Here is an 18,814-nt window from a genome sequence, read left to right on the forward strand (position 1 = left end):
TTTTTTCCTTCCTTCTTTTATCATTGATTTCCAGTTTCATTCCATTATGATCAGATAAGATGCATGGTATTATCTCCACACCTTTATATTTACTAAGAGTTGCCCTATGGCATAATATATGGTCTATCTTTGAGAAGGATCCATGTGCTGCTGAGAAAAACGTATACCCTCTTGACGATGGTTGATATATTCTATATATGTCAGTTAAGTCTAGGTTATTGATTGTGTTATTGAGTTCTATAGTTTCTTTATTCAGCTTTTGTTTGGAGGATCTGTCCAATGGTGAGAGCAGTGTGTTGAAGTCACCCATAATTATTGTGTTGTGGTCTATTTGGTTCTTGAACTTGAGGAGAGTTTGTTTTATGAACGTTGCAGCACCATTATTTGGTGCATACATATTGATAATTGTTAGGTCTTGTTGATGAATGGTTCCTTTTAACAGTATATAGTGTCCTTCTTTATCCCTTTTGATTAACTTAGGTTTGAAGTTGATTTTATTCGATATGAGTATGGCCACTCCTGCTTGCTTCCGAGGACCATATGAATGGTATGATTTTTCCCAACCTTTCACCTTCAGCCTGTGTATGTCTTTTCCTGACAGATGAGTCTCCTGAAGGCAGCATATTATTGGGTCTGTTTTTTAAATCCAAGTTACTAGTCTATGTCGCTTGATTGGTGCGTTTAAGCCATTAACGTTTAGGGTTACTATTGATATATGGTTTGTACTTCCAGTCATGTTTGTTTGTTTGTTTATTTATTTTAATTTGGCTTGTTTTTTCTCTTTGTTTATTCCCCCCCCCCTTTACTGAGTTACCTCTCACTGTTAGTTTTGGGTGCTGTTTTTTGTTTCCTCTTCTTGTAGTGTTTTGCTACAAATGCTTTGCAGTGCTGGTTTTCTGGCTGCGAATTCTTTTAACTTTTGTTTATCGTGAAATATTTTAATTTCATTGTCAAACCTGAAGCTTAATTTTGCTGGATATAATATTCTAGGTCGGAATCCATTATTTTTCAGTGTTTGAAATACGTTGTTCCAGGATCTTCTCACTTTCAACGTCTGTGATGAAAAATCAGCTGTCAACCTAATTGGTTTACCCCTGAATGTAATCTTCCTCCTTTCCCTCATAGCTTTAATATTCTCTCCTTGTTCTGTATGTTGGATATCTTCATAATAATGTGTCTTGGAGTTGGTCTATTACGGTTTTGTATGTTTGGGGTCCTGTAGGCTTCCAGAATTTGGCAGTCCATTCCATCTTTCATTTCTGGAAAGTTTTCTAAGATTATTTCATTCAATAAGTTGCTCATTCCTTTGGTTTGGACCTCTATACCTTCTTCTATCCCAATGACTCTTAAGTTTGGTTTTTTTATGACATCCTATATCTCTTGGATATTTTGCTCGTGGTTTCTTTACAGCCTTTCTGCGTTGGCTATAGTCTTTTCGAGTTGATAAACTTTGTCTTCATTATCTGATGTTCTGACTTCTATTTGATCTAGTCTATTTGTAATATTCTCCTTTGAGTTTTTGATTTGGTTTATGGTTTCCTGCATTTCTAGGATTACTGTTTGATTTTTTAAAAAAATCTCTATCTCCTGGTAGAGCTCATTTTTTGCTATTTGAATCTGCTTATGTAATTCATTTTCAAATTATTCTTTCATTGTTTGGACTTGCTGTCTAATGACTTCTTTAAGATTCCATTCCATCTGAGTCAGGTATGCCTTGAGATCTTTCTCTGTCCATTTTTCTGATGCCTCTAGGTTCTCCTGTAAATTTAAGTTATCCTGCATTGTTTATAATCCTTTTTCCCTTGTTTTTTCATGTTGCTCATGTTACTTTCCAACTCTGTTTGACTGCTGTGTTTCTGTTTTCTCCTATAAGTTTGTTTTGGTTTTTATAGCTCTAAGATCTCTCCTGTTCTATTGCTGAACTTGCTGCGATCTGTCGGAAACTGGTGATGGTGATGTCAGCTCTCCAAGATGGTGGCCTCTGACTTCCTTGGTGAGTTGTCCGGTGTGGAGGGCAGATCTGGACTGTTTCTCTCCCCCGTCTCAAACCCAGAACTCAGCCTGGAGCACAGTGAGGGCACAGTTGGCGGGACCCCACAAAATCCACAGCACCGTTTCTCTGCATTGATGGCACGCCGTTTCTTGGCGCGCAGTCTCCGGCTGCGGAGTGGGCCCCCGATCAATCAGCCTGAATCTCCAGGCACACGGTTCACTCACGATTGAGCCACAGTAATTGATCCTCGGGTTTTGGAAATCCTTCCTCTAGGTTTCAGTGCACCCCAATTATGCTGGACATTCCTAACAAGATAGCTTCTGGCTGTTCTAACTCGCTATTCACCTGCGCAGTGATGCGGTACACGGGGGTGATGCACTCTATTGGCCACCATCTTTCCCCTCCTGGATGTAAATCTTAACTGTCATTTTTCTCTGTCAGCCTTTAAAAGTCTATCCTTATTCTGTATGGTAGGCATTTTCATAATAATGTGCCTGGGTTTGATTCTATGTAATTCTGTATACTTGGGGTCCTGTAAGCCTCCTGTGTTTGATTTTCCATTTCCTTCTTAAGGTTTGGGAAATTTACTGATATTATTTCATTGAAAAGCTTGTGCATTCCATTGGTTTGTATATACGAGCCTTCATCTATCTCAATAAATCTTAAATTGGGTCTTTCCAAGTTTTCCATATTTCTTGAACATTCTGTTTGTGTTCTCTTAACATCTTTTCTCCATGGTCAACTTTATTTTCAAGATCATATATTTTGTCTTCATTTTCTAAAATGCTATCTCTCAGGTCTAGTCTGCTGGTGATTCTTTACATTGAGTTTTTAATTTGGTTTATTGATTCCTTCATTTTGATAATTTCTGACTGATTCTTTAAAATTTCTATTTCCTATTGAAGTAGTCTTTTCCTTCTTTGATTTTTCTGATTTTACTCCTGACATAATATTTGATCTCACAGATCAACTTAACTCTAGACTTTCTAAATTCCTTCTTGCTTGGACATTTCCATCACTGTGATATCATGAGATTCTGTTAATGTGGTATTTTGATTTGTTTGTGATGATTTATTCCCTTGATTTTTCATGTTGTTTGAGTGTCTACCAAAATTTTCAGTAAGAATCTGAGGTGGGAGTGCTTCTACCCTATGAATTTATAGTGTTCCTGAAGATTTCTAGTATCTCAGATTTTAGAGGAAGACAAATAATAACATCAAATGCAATCAATATTCAGCATTAAACTACTTAGTTCTTATTTTGGAATATACAATGTTAATTGGCACTCTACTAAGAAATTGTATAGTATGAAATTATCAATAGTAGAGATATTATGTTTACAAAAGGGTTTGCTATTTCAAAAAAGGTGAAGAGGGAGAATGCAGAGGATGTAATAATTGAGACAGAGGATGAGAGAGAGAAAGTGGTAGTAAAGAATTAAAGGAAGAGTGAGAGAACAATATAATTTGGCTGTGCACAAAAGAGAGAAAGATAATTGAGAGAAATAGGAGGAAAACAATATAAAAGAACAATAAGAAAAGTTTAAAAAAATACATAAAACAATACCAAGGCAAAATCCTAGTCCTCAAAAGACAGAATCATGAAAATCATTACCTTCAAGAAATGCTAGAGGGCTGGGGCTGTAGCTCAGCGGCAGAGTGATTGCCTAGCATGTATGAGGCACTGGGTTCAATTTTCAGCACCACACAAAAATAAACCAATAATATAAAGACATTTTGTCCATCTATAACTATAAAAAATAAAATAAAATAAAATAATAAAAAAGAAATAAAGAAATGCCAGAAAGAAGAAGTGTGAGACAAATATGCCTATGTATAATTGTCCATGGACTATTAGCACACACGTTTGTTTTTTGTTTTTTTTTAAGTTTCCTGATGCAAGATGAAGGAATTGTTTCTATTGTGATGGTCAAACAATTGACTATAATATTATGTGTTGGTTGTCAGTTCCCAATTGTCTGTTTTTTCCCCTTGAGGTATGTATTATGCATATGCAAGACTAGTAGTTGAGGGCTGTTAATTCCTTTTTTTTTGTGGAGCTAGTTAGGCTGCCTGCTTTCAGCTTCCTTTTTCAGCAATATGAGGTGCAGTGGATTGGAAAGTATTGTCTCCTTCACTCAAAGTGAGGGGTCACTGTAGAGTTCTGTAAAAGGAATTCTCAGAGGTGGTGCTCCTAGAGGTGGGGTTTGGGTCTAGCTAGACCCCTGGTGTTTTGTGGAATGATGTTTGGTGCAGCTTTTAAATCAGCACACCACCAGAGCCAGGCTGCTTCTGGTCTGCACTGGGCATTTGTATCACTTGAATCTCCTCTGGGTTCCACTTGAGCAGTCCTTTGCCTCCCTTTACCTCCCACAAGTCCCATATCTTTGCTACCTGGGCTCAGTCCCAAAGTGCACATTCATTCCCTCCCCCCTCCCCCCAATCAAGTCCCTGGTTGTCCCCAGCTGGTTCTGCCAACCATGAGACTCAAAGTGTGAGAGACACCCAGGACCTCTCGGGTCTGAGTGTCTCAAAATCCCCTGGGTATAACACTTTCCATTCCTGAATTTCACCTGGTTTTCTAGTCATACTCTGGGTCATGGGTTGGGCCTCTGCCAGTCACGTTTTTGGCCCAACTGGAATTACACAGGTCTGGATGCCTGGGTTTGGACCCATACCTGGGAAAGCTATGGCACCGCAGGAAAATATGGCTGCTGACCCTTCTCTCTGCTGGTCACTGGGAGACAGGCAGTGTCCCTCTCACATGAAAACAAAGTGCAGCTCATCCACTGGATCAGCTTGACAATGTCCCTGATCACTGTCCTCTCTGTTTCAAGGCACACCTAGATGCTACCTCAAATTTGGACTCTCTTAGTCTCTTTCTCTGACCTGCCCATGGTGGATATATATCAGCAGCTGCTGATGCCAGTGCTGGATTTTTCTTTCTTTTATTTACGTTTTTAATTTGATTCTATCCAAAGTTCTAGGCCATTCTGAGAGTCCAGTATTAAGTCCCAGTAGGATTTCTTTTTTTTTTACTGACCTCAAAGAAAAGCTATTTGTCCTCTTTTCTGGTCCTATGCCATGGAAGTATTTTGAAAAGTAACCTTCTCTACTCTACCATCTTGTCCCATTAGTTTTTTTTTTTTTAATAGTTAATGTCTTGGGGTATACATGATAGTGAGATTCATCATGGTATATTCATATATGTACATAGGAAAGTTAGGTTAGATTCATTCTGTTGTTCTTCCCTTATCCTGTCCCTTCTCCCTCCACCTCAGTACCTTTCATCTAGTCTACAAATCTTTCTTCTATTTTGATGGAATCCCTGACCCCCTTTTCCCTTTTTCTTTCCTTTTCCCCTTATTTTAGACTAGGCAAATAAGAGAAAACATTCAAACTTTATCCAAAGGAATTCTAACCAAGATCTTTTTTTTTTTTTTTAATGTTTGCATAATGTTATTTTAATTAATTAATTTAATCTTTTAACACCTGTGATAAGAAGCTCACTACCTTTAATTTAATTGTGGCTATTTTCTATTATATTGAATTTCATATGAGTTGCCAAAATTATCTAAACCTGATAGTTCAAAAATGTATTACATTTCCTTACATATATTAAGTGTCTAAAATTTTTTTTTCTGTTTTGATCTTTCATCATTTTGGATTTTTTTTTATTGGTTGTTCAAAACATTATAAAGCTCTTGACATATCATATTTCATACATTAGATTCAAGTTGGTTATGAACTCCCAATTTTACCCCAAATACAGATTGCAGAATCACATCAGTTACACATCCACATTTTTACATAATGCCCTATTAGTAACTGTTGTATTCTGCTACCTTTCCTATCCTCTACCATCCCCCCTCCCTCCCCTCCCATCTTCTCTCTCTATCCCATCCACTGTAATTCATATTTCTCCTTGTCTAACCAAGATCTTAAAGAGATAATTTTACACCCATGTTCATAGCATTATTCACAATAGCCAACAGGTGGAAGCAACATAAGCACCCATTCTTGACTGACAGTTTTATTCTTTCCTTTCAGCCAACTGAATGGGTACACTATTAAACTTTTTTTTGTAACTTCTATTACTTCTGATAATGAAAGTAATTTCTGATAATGGAAGTCATTAATTATATTGTTGTTTTCTTGCTTATGACAAGGAATTTTTCTCTTGCTGTTCTCAAAAACTTCTCTTTTGTGGCTTTTAATAGTTTGAGTATATTGTGTCTAGGTATTGCTATTTTTACATTTATCCTACTTTAGTCTTACTGAACTTCTTGTATTTACAGTTTTTCAACAAATTTTGGAAGTTTACAGTGATTATTTCTTATTTTTTCCCATATTCTCTTCTCTCTTTCTTCTTTCTCTTGCCCAGAATTCCTACATTTGTAGTCCTGGATGTATCAGACTGCTGTAGCTTTTATTTTACGACCAAACACTGAGCTCTTTCTACATTCAAGGAGGAGAGCAGTCAAAAATAGGTAAGAAATAAGTTCAGAGTCCTAGATTTTATTGTCAACATGGTTTTTCTAGCTCTAATAGTCTCTCATATTTTTCTGTACACATACATTATGTCCTTACTGTTTGACTCGTGACTTTGCTTTTGTTACTTTTCATGCTTGAATATCTTCTCTTCTTAAATTTATAATAAAATCCAAAATTGCTGAATGTCTATGAGGCCTTGCATAAGCTGGCCTCTGCTTATCTCTTGGATCACTTTATGACATCCCCACTCATCTCACTCACTATATTCTAGATATACTGACCTCCTCTCAGTTCTCTGAGATTAACAAGTTTTCTCTTACTTCTAGACCTTTAGCTTAGAACCCATTATTCCCTCTTTGCTTCCTCACACTTTAGGGCTTAGCTTGAATGCCAAAAGAGCTTTCCTTTAATCTATATAAGGTCTTCATGACATAATGCAAGATTTATCTTTATGGCACTTATCATAATTTTCATATTATATACTTATTTATGTGATCATGTGTTTAACCATGAGCTCCAGGCAGATAAACAGGTATCTCTCTTGTTCTCCTTAGTATACCTAGCACTTATCATAATAGGTGGTAGAAAATATTAACAAATATTTTTTTAATAAATAAATGAACATCCTATATCCTGGCCATTCTTTAGTTTAGCTACTTCCATCTTCTCCAATCCCCTTTTTAGATTCTCTGTCCTCAATAATTCTCTTCTTCCCTGATTTCTTATTGCACTTAAAATCTTGCCACATGTCAAGAAGATATTTTTCTATCTGACTTTTCCACTTGGCTGGTTTGTTATTTAAAGTCAGGAACATGTATCACATCTTTTGGGAACACTGTAATGTCCTATTAGATCTCTTTAGAAACAGGGGAACTTCTTTTTAATCTCTAGACCTAGCAGATATTGAAAGGTCCCTCAATGAGAGACCGTCAGTAAAGGCTTATTTAAATTTAATTGCTCAACAAATTTTTTTTTCAGGTCTTATGCTTATCACTGGGGGAAAAATAGCACAAGAAATATACAAGGAAGTCCCATTCTAAGGGGGAAAATCTATAGGCATGTGCACAATTACAATGTAATATCTACTAATGAAATAAAGCTAGGTACAGAGTAAACATGGGCAAAGTCAATTCCTAGGGCTTGATTCTACTCACAAACTTTGAGGAAATTTTCAAAAATTTAAGTTTTAAAGAACAGACAGAAGTTCATCAAAACAAGAAGGGTAGGGAAATAAGTTTAGAGAAAGCCAAATAAATTACCAAAGTTAAATTGAATTTATTTTAAAGTTGGAGAATTAGATAGAGTCATAAGCCAGGCCTTCTACACAATGTTAAACAGCAAGTTCTGTAGCATAAATGGGAACTAACACCAACAGTTTACATTTTTAAAAGAGAAGCATGGTGTGAAGAATAACTCAGGATGTGAAGAAAGTAGATTCAGGGAGTCTATATTTGGGTAGAAATATGAAGGATATTGGATAACAATGAGAATGGAATAGGAGAAGTGATTTGGTTGATGTTTAGGAAGCAGAAGTTGAAAGGACACTGATTAACAGAGAGGGGAAAGAGATAAAGAAGGAGCTTACAAGAATTCCAAGGTTTCAGATGCTCTCTAAGCAAATGATAATGCCTTTTACCTGATTTAAGGAGCATGGGCAAAAGTTTATGGGTGAAGCAAAGAAAATGAATTCAGTTTTTATATACTGAGATAAGTATGTCTGAGGGACTGTGGGGGCAAGCCCAAGATGGCTATATTTAAGTTCCCTTGCTGAGACTTCTGGCCTGCTATGTTTTAGTATATATACAGTCAAGGTCATAAACACCCCAATTCAGCATATGTACTCAAGGTTATAAATATTTGCTTGTGCATCTGCACTCACATAATCCAATGGCATCAGGCCTTCTTTGGCTCACACATGATAAAGGCCTACTGCAAAGATAGGCAGCTATTGCCACCTTCAAATAAAGCATGTCTTCAATTCCAACTGCACCTTGTATCTTCTTTCAGCTGCCAGAGTCCTGAACCTTTTCCCCAGGATCTAAGCACCCTGCAGGACAGGGACATCCAAGGGCACATGTCTGGTAGAGAAAAGGAAATGAGGGCCTGAAACTCAGGGGAGAGGTCTCTGAGATTTAGATTTTATGACCAAATATTTGATTCTATTCTAAATGACGAAATGTCAAAAATGCTATTTAAGCAACCAAGGTCCTGCTAGCTGCTGCATATTCCCTTCTGCAGATTGTCTAATACTTATCAGTTAACCCATACTAGGATGTACTGTATGATTTTGCAGTGTCTTTCATTTTAGCCCTTCCAGGTTTGCATATGAAATCAGCAATGAGACAAAATGGAAGAATATCTGCTCTTCTCTTTAATTAGCTCTTTCTGCCCACATGTATGTGCTCTTTGGCACAGAGGTAAGTATAGTAGAAATGCTGAAAACTAGAGTAGCACCATTTAATTAGAGGTTAGACAAGCACTATTTGGTTAAAAAGACAGATGCTCAAGAGAACCTCTTTTTAAAATTTTTTTTTGGTTTAGATGGACACAATATCTTTATTTTATTTATTCATTTTTATGTGGTGTTGAGAATTGAACCCAGTGCCTCATGCATGCTAGACAAGCACTCTACCACCAAGCTACATCCCCAGTTCCTCAAGAGAACATCTTGATGAGAAGATATAATTAAACATTCTGTGTCAATACCCTGAACACCTGATATATCACTGACCTTTAATGATTTCTCATAAACTGCTTCAAGAAAGTAATACATGACTAATTTAATAACCTAACCATAAGAAAACCCTAATTCTTTGTTAATAGTAGTTCAATGATCTAGAATTTTTGAGGGTTTATACAGCTATCCAAATGCTAATAGAAGAAAGAAAGACAATTTGTTGATTTTAGATCTAGATCTAAAAGTTTCTTATTAGTTTACTGTTAAAATTAAGTTTAAGAAAACCAAAAAAATAAAGAACATTCAATTAAGGACTTTATAATTTCTTTTACAGTGGGAAAGTGGTATACTTCTCTTCAATATCTAGAAATTTTTATTTTCTTTTAATTTTTAAAAATCAATTAATTTTTCACAGTATTGGCAATCAAATCTAGGTTCTCACACATGCTAAGCAAGTACTCTGCCACTGAGCTGCATCCCTAGTCTGACTATCAAGAAATTTTTAAATGATCTAAACATTTCTAGTAGCTCTACAAAAAGTTTTTATATTTCTTTAAAATACTTTATAGTTTTTAAGGCTAAATTATAAATAATAAATTCAAAGATAAAATAGTTGGTCCACTGATGACTTCCCTGACAAATTACAAATCAGAATACTGGGGTGGCTGTGCTTGATTTGTATTTTCTCTAGTAAGTGCATCTGGTAAAACATGTACTGAGCACAAGGCACTGTGCAAGATGCTGGGATTATGGAAAGAGAAGCCAGAGTTTCTGTGCTCAAATATGACAAAGAAATATATTCCAGTTTTCAAACTGCAATCCATGGACTTCCAGTGGTTCCACAGGGTACTGGATGAGATGGGGCTTAGTGAAATTTCTGTTATTTACCCCTTCCCTTAACACTAAAATAGATCTATTTCCTCTGTCTCATATATTAGACTTCCTTGTAAAATTTACAAGAGCAGGAAAGGATTCTTACACTTTTATAAATAAATAATAAAGTTTATTATTAGTCAAATAAATAATAAACCTCTGGTCTAGTAGAAAAATAAGAGTAGCCAGAATCTACAGCTCTTGTATGTAGTCTTGCCTGTATGCACCCCACTATCTTCTCTATAACATCTTTCCCAGGGGCACATACTATTAGCCATTGATGACAAGGAAAATTAATGCCCTGATCAATAGTGTATAATTTTATTCCAAATGCCAAAATTAAACACAGTGCTTTAGTTTTTTTTTTTTTTCATTAGGATTAGCAGTGTCCTGGAGCACACAAATTGTTTTTCTTTGTACTATTACAACTTCCATTTTAAATTTTCCCATGTGTAACATACAATTGGAAAAGTGAATTTTAGTAAGAAAAATAAAAACAAAGAAAAAACCATAAGGCACTCTTATCACAAGTTCTCAAACAACATAAATAATCTGAGATTTTTCTCTCTGCCCTAGTTAGAAGCTAACCATAGAGAAATGTTTGAACTCTAAAAAATTTCATGTTAGCTACAGAGCTCACAGCACACCCTGTGGCCTCTAGAAGGGAAGCCTAAAGAGTCTCCTTGATTCTCCCCACCCTTCAAGGAAGAAAGCACTGCTGAAGTTTTCATGTTTAATAGCTCCAGGGCTCTGCCATGATATATACTCCATTACATGTCAGCCCTTTGGTACCTCTTCTTCAATCTAAGGCATAAAGAACAAAAGCAGCCCAGCTTTCCCTTCTTCCCAGAAGGCACTCTTCCTTCACAGTGTTGGAATGGCATCAAAGGCTGGAACTGCCTTCTGACAGAACACTATCAGCCTCTTTCCCAGTGAACTCTCTCACTCACATGCATCAAGCCAGGGCTCAGGACTTCCTGTACTCTAGGGTTGGGCATCTTCGCTACAGTTGCCTTGCTTTGTTTATCCTCTGCTCTTTCTCTTGAATTGAACACTTGTATATATTTCCTTCCCTGAGGTGGTAAAACTCAAGATTCAATTTTGAGCTTCTATATGGAAATAAGCAGAGGGGAAAAAAAGAAGCCACATACGATATAGTTTAGATGACTTCAAGGGACATTGGGGATTGAAGTAAAATTTCCAGACAAGAAGACAAAGCTAGTTCATCTTGCTTTGCCTCCTCTGTGCTTCTATCTTCTTAGAATGTCAGAGATGCCTAAGACCCAAGCCATCCTAATACAGAGCCTCAGCCTCACCAAAACTTCCAGTAACTCTTACCTGATCTGCTTGCCTTCTCTCATGTCATATAAGGAAAAGAAGACATCAGTATCTTCCCCAATGGTATTATAGGTGAAACTCTTTAGACTGAAGAAGAAGTGATGTGGTACTGGCATCCGACAGGTTTCCCCATGACGAGGGCGCATTGTATCTACCTAATGAGGACGGTAAAAGAGCAATGATTTCTATCTTATTCACTATATTGATTATTAAAAATTAAAAATTAAATTACTAAGTCTTATTACACTACTGAAGGGAAGTATTTAAGAGAGACTGAAGATGTTTTCTCTGCCAGTAAGGGATGCTATGTCAATAGACTTGGATTGAGATGGGCAAGCAAGCAGCTGGGAGAGAGTGAAGGAGATAAGAGAACAGAATTCCAAATTACAAGTGAACTCAAATCTCCACTAGGTCACAAATCTAAATTTTCCATGGAACAATTTTTAACATCATTTTTTAGAGATGCTGTCCTAATGTACTTGATTTACACTGTTAGGTATAAATATTTGTTTTTTGAATAGTTAAGTGCAATTCATTTTACATTTTATTTTTCATGATATTTACATGACAATGGCAAAGTAAGACACAACCAGAATAACACAGCCCTAACCCAAATATCAGTTCATTTTAAAAGTACAAGATACCTCATAATTAAAATAGGCAAAAGCATTGGGCATTAATTTTTCCCCTCAACACTTGCTCTTTGGATTTGGCCAGAAGAGGGCAAGGTGTAAATATTTACCTTTCTTCATAACATTTTTATTTTCTCCTAAGTGAATTCATTTTAGTCTGAGTCTACTTTCTTTTAATTGTGCTTATATAAATTTGCACAGAGGAATGGAGAGTGGTAAAATCTGCTAGGAGGTAAAGGCTGCTTAGAATAAAGTTACCACACATTCAAGAAGTCAGTGGTATCTATCATATCTTGGTGCTTTCATATGCTGTGATCTCTTAAAAGAAAGTTGAGGGAAAAGACTGGGAGGTCTGGGTAAGCTGCTTACCTGGGATGTGCTCTGCTGTACACTCTGCCTACTAGACAAATGCTATGGAAAGAAAGAAAAAAGAAAGATTTACTCTGTTAGGAAAGAAACTAACTTTTATTAAGTACCTTCTATATGCTAGGCAGTCTACTATGCATTTTATCTTCATGATATCATTTAATTCTGATAACTTTGTTAGATAATAATTATTCATATTCGATGGAGACAATGAAAGTTTAAGAGCAGGGAAGTTATTTGCTGAAGGTCACACAAGAAGCTGGAAAAATCTGCATTCAAACCCTAGGTTCTCTATCACTGAATACCAACCAAGTCACAGATGGGTGCTCGCTACTAGATCTTTTCTTTGGCAATGTCTTCCCACACTTTACCATTTTCTGAACTGCCTGATTAGGCTTCTTCAGACTTTCCACACTGAAGCCCTTTTAAAAAAAGGGATCCTCCCCTAAGATTTCTTCATGCTGTTCCATGCTGTTCCATTGCTATTGGCTGAAGTTAAAAGAAGCAGATTACAATTCCAGCTATGCCATTCATAGGCTGTGAAACTTTAAACAAATCATTAACTCCATCCTAGAGGTATTTTTTCTACTGTAAAACAGATAAGAACTGGTCTTTTCTTCCTCAAAATATTGTTGTGAGGTTCAAATTACATAATGGAAATCAGTATAATATAGCAGTTAGGGACCTAAGTACAGAAGTCAAGAAACCAGTTTTGAATCATGAGTCACATTTAATGGCTGTATATTTTCTCATGTATAAACTGAGGATACAATTTTGTGCCTAACTCAGTCTCATAGGGTTTTCTGCAGATTAACCCAGAATGTAAGTGAATGATAATCATTCTCTATAACTGGTATTCTTATTATTACTATAATTGGCTTTCTTTTTAAAAACTAGTTATTATAGAAAAGCCATTCATATTTGGAAGTAAAACCTGGCCAAGAAGAATGGTGAGTTCACAAATATTTATTGCCCCGTATTGGAAAACTCAACAATGAGAGTTACTATTTGGCTGCCATTTGGACCCTATAGATGTGGGGCAGCACACAGTTTCACATCATATGGGTAAGAAGAGTGGTTGTAAGAATGCCTTCATTTAATTTCTCAATACATACCTTTAACATTCAATAAAACGAAAGTAAAATTAAATACTAATTTAAGTGTGACCCACTAGCTATATTTACTAATTATTAAATATCTATGTGCATTATTAGCAAGTTATTAAGGAGTACTGATGTTCATTCATAGGACTATATTTTCCCATGATACATATTTAATTTAATAAAGTCAAATGTATAACATCTGGGTAAACTATTACATAGAATGTATATACACAAAAGAAAACATACATGAAATTGACAAAAAAAATTAGGGCTGGGTGTACAGCTCAGTGGTAGAGACTTGTTTAGCAAGTATGAGGCCTTAGGCTTTATCACAAGCATCGGGAAAGACAAACTTAAAACAACAAAACAAAATCAGGCTTTCAAAATACAAATTGGGTTTTCTATGGTTTACTGACTAGATCCTACTGGAATGTTATCAGACTAAAATAAATTTTGTTTTATTTTAAATTAAGGGATTGCATTAAGTCAATTCTTCTTAAGTATATTTATTAGACTAACTCTTAAAATGACTACAGAACTTACTAGTTGTAAGTTTTCAGTTAATACTATCTACAGAAATTTACAAAACAGCTAACTTTAGTATAAAACATCCCATTGACAATAACAAATATCATCGCAGACTGTGGAGGTGTCACATTTTGGAAGAACTTCCAATCTAGTTTAGATTTTAGGCTTTTTTGATAAATGAACATATTTTATTAAAATGTCAATTTAATAAAGTAAAGCACATATTTTAAAAAGTTAAATACCCTAAAGTCTTGCAATAAAAATTATCAGTTCTCTGCTTACCCTGTCTTGTTCCCTTGAGATAAGTATTTTCAACTCTTTACTGTTTTTTCCTAGAATTTATCAAATTTTTCTAAATGTTATATTTATATCAATCTCTCTTTATCCAGTTTTAGAATTACACATTGGTTTTTATAATGGAAGTTGAGGATTTTAACTCTTGCGCATATCCCCTTCCCTTCACCTATGTTCTTAATATCTCAAAACTCTTAAACTATTACTTATATTATTATAACTTAAATATTTTTCTCTGCTGAGAAAAGTCATGTGGTACAATTACATTTCTTTTCTTCTGCCATTTTCATCTTGGATATACTTATTTGTTTTAAATTATAGTCATCTCTTATTATCCACACAGAATTGGCTCCAGGATCCCCCCCAGGTATCAAAATCCATGGATACTCAAGTCCCTTTTATAAACTTTTATTTACATATAACCTACAAATATCCTTCTGTATATTCTGTCATCTCTTATTACTTAAAACATTTCATACAATTTAAAAGTTATATAAATAGTGATTATACTATTATTTAGAAATTATTATTAATGATGATAAGAAAAAATAGTCTGTACATGGTTAGTACAGACATAATTTTTCTCCAAAGTATTTTTGAGTCAAGGTTGAATGAATCTGCAACCATGGAACCTGCAGATAAGAAGGCCCTTTTTCTATGTCCCCCATTATTCTAAAAGTCTGGGGACAGCATCTTGCACATGGCGAAAATTGTCAGATAATCTGTGAAGCCAAGTTGTTCTCCTGGAGATACTCTTCCTAGCTGTCTTCTGCCTTTCTGCTTTAATCTGGACCAATTCTCAGTAGTTATTCTCTATTACACAACTGTCATCCTAGGACTTCCCTCTGCTGCTTACCTCAGAATTCTTTGTACCCATCATCTGGATCAGATTCCCTAACATTGAGGGTACACATATAGTAGTTTTTTGATTTATTCCTTCATTCTAAAGGAATAATTTATTCTTTAGTATTTTCCTCCTTCATTCTAAAGGAATAATTTATTCTTTAATACTTTCCTGAAAAGGGGTTAAAAGTAGTTGGTGTTTTGAAACTCTGAACGACGAAATTCTCTTTAGGCTACTCTCCTACTTGATTAATAATGTAATTAAGTAAATATAGAATACTAGGTTGAATTTTCCCCCTCAGAATTTTGCATACAATGCTTTAATATTTTCCAGTTTTTAATGTTGCTATTAGGAAGCCCCAAGTGTTATCCTTTCAACAAGTCATTTGTATATGACTCTAGAAGCTTTTAACTCCTCTCTCCATTTCTAGTGAGCTGAAAATTTAGAATCAAATGCCAAATACTATTGGTCTCTGAATCTGGAGACTCAAATATATGTTCTGGAAATATTTTTAATATGATTTCTTCCATAATTTTCTCTTTCTTTGTATCTTTGTTATTTTTTCTGAAACTCTGTTATTTATGTACTGGATGTCCTAGATAGTATCTCTAGTTTTTTAAAATTTTTTCTCCTATTGTTAATTTTGTTGTGGTTCTGTTTTCAGGAAGATTTTCTTTATCTTCTAACCTTAATACCACATTACTCCAGTTATCTAATTTTTAAATTTCTGGAGCTGCTTCATTGTTGCATTGTTTCCTCCTTTTTCTCTAGAGACAGCAATCACTGATTTCTTCTGCCTGCTTCTTCCAAGATGCTTTCAGATATTTGTTGGGGTCGCTAACTTTCACTTAGGTTTTTGTTTGTTGATGCTTAGCTATCTAGAAGTGCTGTGTGGGGTCTTTTGATCAATGGGTTTCAGTATAAAGAACTTTAAGGAGATGAGTGATCATTTTATCCAGTCCTATCACTTCAAATATATATATATAATCTGATGACTCTAAAACTGTCAAAGTTATCTCAGGAACTACAGACTTTCATTCATGCTTTTGAATGACTAAAAGGCATCTTGAACTTGAAAAAAGATATATCTAGAACTATTGTTCCCACTGCTCAACTCCCAACCTGCTTCTTCTACATTGTTTCAAATAATTCGCTATTATCTAGTTGGGCAGACCAAAAACTCAGCAATCACTCTTCTATGACCTTTCTCTTAATTCTATACATGTATATCAATACAATCTATCAACAATTCTGATTAGTTCTAACTTCAAAATATATTCAGAATCCAATAACTTCTTACTACTTTGACTAGGCCAGCTTTAGCCCAAAGTACTGAAATTAAGATTTTGTGCTTTAATGACTGCTCCTTGCTTCCATTTTATGATCAGGAATGCATATCTGATCATGTTACTCTCACGGTTCTGCCAGACTAATGGAGTAAGTCTAATTTGGGACATGCAAAGCTTTTGCTTCCTTGTTGGACTGCCTCATGTCCCATTCACTATAATATCTAATGCCAAAATTATAAAAATCATTATATTTCCTGGAACTGCCATTTCCCTATGCTTTGTGGCATTTTGAAGTGTTTTTCCTGCTTTTTTCATACTCTTAGAAAATCAGTCACTATCTCTAATAGCATTAGTGTATATCTTAATTACGCTATGCAGCAAATGCATGTTTGTGGTCTACCGATTCTACTAGAGTACAGTTTCTCAATGGGAGAAATCCATGAACAGGTTTCAGCAACAAGCATTGGGAAATCTATCCATCAATTCCTCTATAACTGATTGTAAAACACTGTATGTAATTCATATTTGCATAATCATGGGAGAAAATATCATCTGATCCTTCCTGATAAAGAAAAGGTTAGAAACCAACATTAGATGATGAGATTCTTGAGGAAAGGGATAAATCTTGTTCATCATTAATCGCTATATTGCACTCCTATTATGTTGCAGAGAGCAGTTAAAGCAAATGCTTGTACATGTTAATAAATATACAGAAGTAAATATATAGAAGCAATAAATATGTTACTTGTATATTATTTAGGCAAATTTCCTTTTGTCCTTGACCAGGCATAATACTTGGTATCATCTATGTTCACTAAAACATTATATTTCTTAAAGAGATCCTAAAACTTCTAATTATCATCAATATATACTCACTGAATATACTACTCAAAATGTGAGGTTATACCCAGGCCCTTAATCTAAGCTTAACTGTCACTTTACATTTCTGCTATTTGTTTCACTTTTAAATGTTCTATCTCTCTTTTAGTTACTTTTTATCCAGCCTACCAAATTGAATCATGATCATCATTCAACCCAACAGATCTTTATTGGACATCTAAGCATCTATCAGTCTCTGCCTGTGGAAAGATTGGTACATTATTTCCAGGTTCAAAAATCACCACATTAACTAATAACTGGCTCTTTCCAGTTTCAACCACCTTTATTCCTAAGAAGGGAAAAGGAAGCATAATGTTAGTAACTAGTGCAGGCTGAAAGAAAACAAAGAGCAAAATCAACAGAGAAGTGACCCCTAGATAGTATAGTAAGCCCAGCATCTCTACATAGTATTCCCATTTGTAAACCAAGCATGATATGTACAGTCAGAATAAGGAAAGTGTTTAGAAATATTGTTTTACAGAATAATCAGGGAAAATAAAGGAGAAAAAAGAGGTATACAGGAACAAGCCATCCCATTTTAGATTTCTTACCATCTTGTAAAGATCTGAGACACTAATCTGGTCTGAATCCACAACTTCAAAGTCCTTCCGAGGTACCAGGTCCAGGCCCAAATGCCTAGTAAAGAAAAAGACCATACTTATCATTCTATATCTATAGTACTCATCTTTCTTTATATGCCTGGGAACCTATATCTGTCATGATGTTGTAGACAGAGGTTCAGACTGCCCCAGCAGGGACATGCCTTCATCCAGCATCATCTAACTGTGTTCACCTTTGAATAAATAAATGAGGCTAGGGACTTTAAGGCTGACAAATTCCAGTCATCAAGTAGTTCCACTTGTGATGATAAAAAGGTTCTAATAAGTATCACATTTATAGAAAAAAGTGCCTGAATTCATTAAGGATGGCTTTTTTATATGTTTAATTTGTCGTGTTTAATTTTTTCTTTCTCCCCCATCCTACTAGTATGCTTAAGCATCAGTCATGTATTACTTTCATTAGGATGAAAAAAATTATTCAGGGCTCAAGTAGATTTGGAATTCAAAATCAACACATAAAAATTATCTCTTAAAGATATGTATATTTTGGTTGAGTTTATCTTATTTTCAATTTAATTAATACTGACATTGGTAAAGGCCTGAATTAGCACTAATATCATATTAATGTGAAGTTTAACCAAGGAGCATTACTACTCAAGACAACAATATTTAGAAGATAAAATATAATTTAGGACTGGAAGAAGTAATGGTAATTATTGGTTGGTTGTATGGTAGAGGACATAACTCTGGACACAGCCAGAACTTGATTTCAAACATGGTACATAATTTATGTTCAATTGATGTTAGCTTCTTTCTCACAATTCTAGGATAATAGTCCTAAACCTGAAGTTCAGTGGAGTTAGAGGTTTGTGGATCTCTTAAATTTCTTAAGACACTAGATGAGAGAGAGAGAGAGAGAGAGAGAGAGAGAGAGAGAGAGAGAGA

The 18,814-nt window shown here is 35.2% G+C and overlaps 1 protein-coding gene across 9 annotated transcripts in view; it reads right to left on the bottom strand.

The window, feature by feature from the left end:
• Dock3 (dedicator of cytokinesis 3) overlaps positions 1-18,814 on the bottom strand; it is a 552,674-nt gene that overhangs the window by 260,549 nt on the left and 273,311 nt on the right. For 8 of the 9 annotated variants that reach the window (XM_048794632.1, XM_048794629.1, XM_048794628.1 and 5 more), the window contains exons 6-8: positions 17,861-17,945; positions 12,376-12,417; positions 11,375-11,529 (exon numbers count right to left, since the gene is read on the bottom strand). In XM_048794632.1, the coding sequence (XP_048650589.1) occupies positions 11,375-11,529; positions 12,376-12,417; positions 17,861-17,945 (282 nt within the window). Of the gene's footprint in view, positions 1-11,374; positions 11,530-12,375; positions 12,418-17,860; positions 17,967-18,814 lie in introns of all 9 variants that reach the window. The other variant, XM_048794633.1, reaches the window with a different exon arrangement.

The sequence above is a fragment of the Marmota marmota genome, unplaced genomic scaffold (genome assembly GCF_001458135.2).
Source record: "Marmota marmota marmota unplaced genomic scaffold, marMar, whole genome shotgun sequence".
Lineage (NCBI taxonomy): Eukaryota > Metazoa > Chordata > Mammalia > Rodentia > Sciuridae > Marmota > Marmota marmota.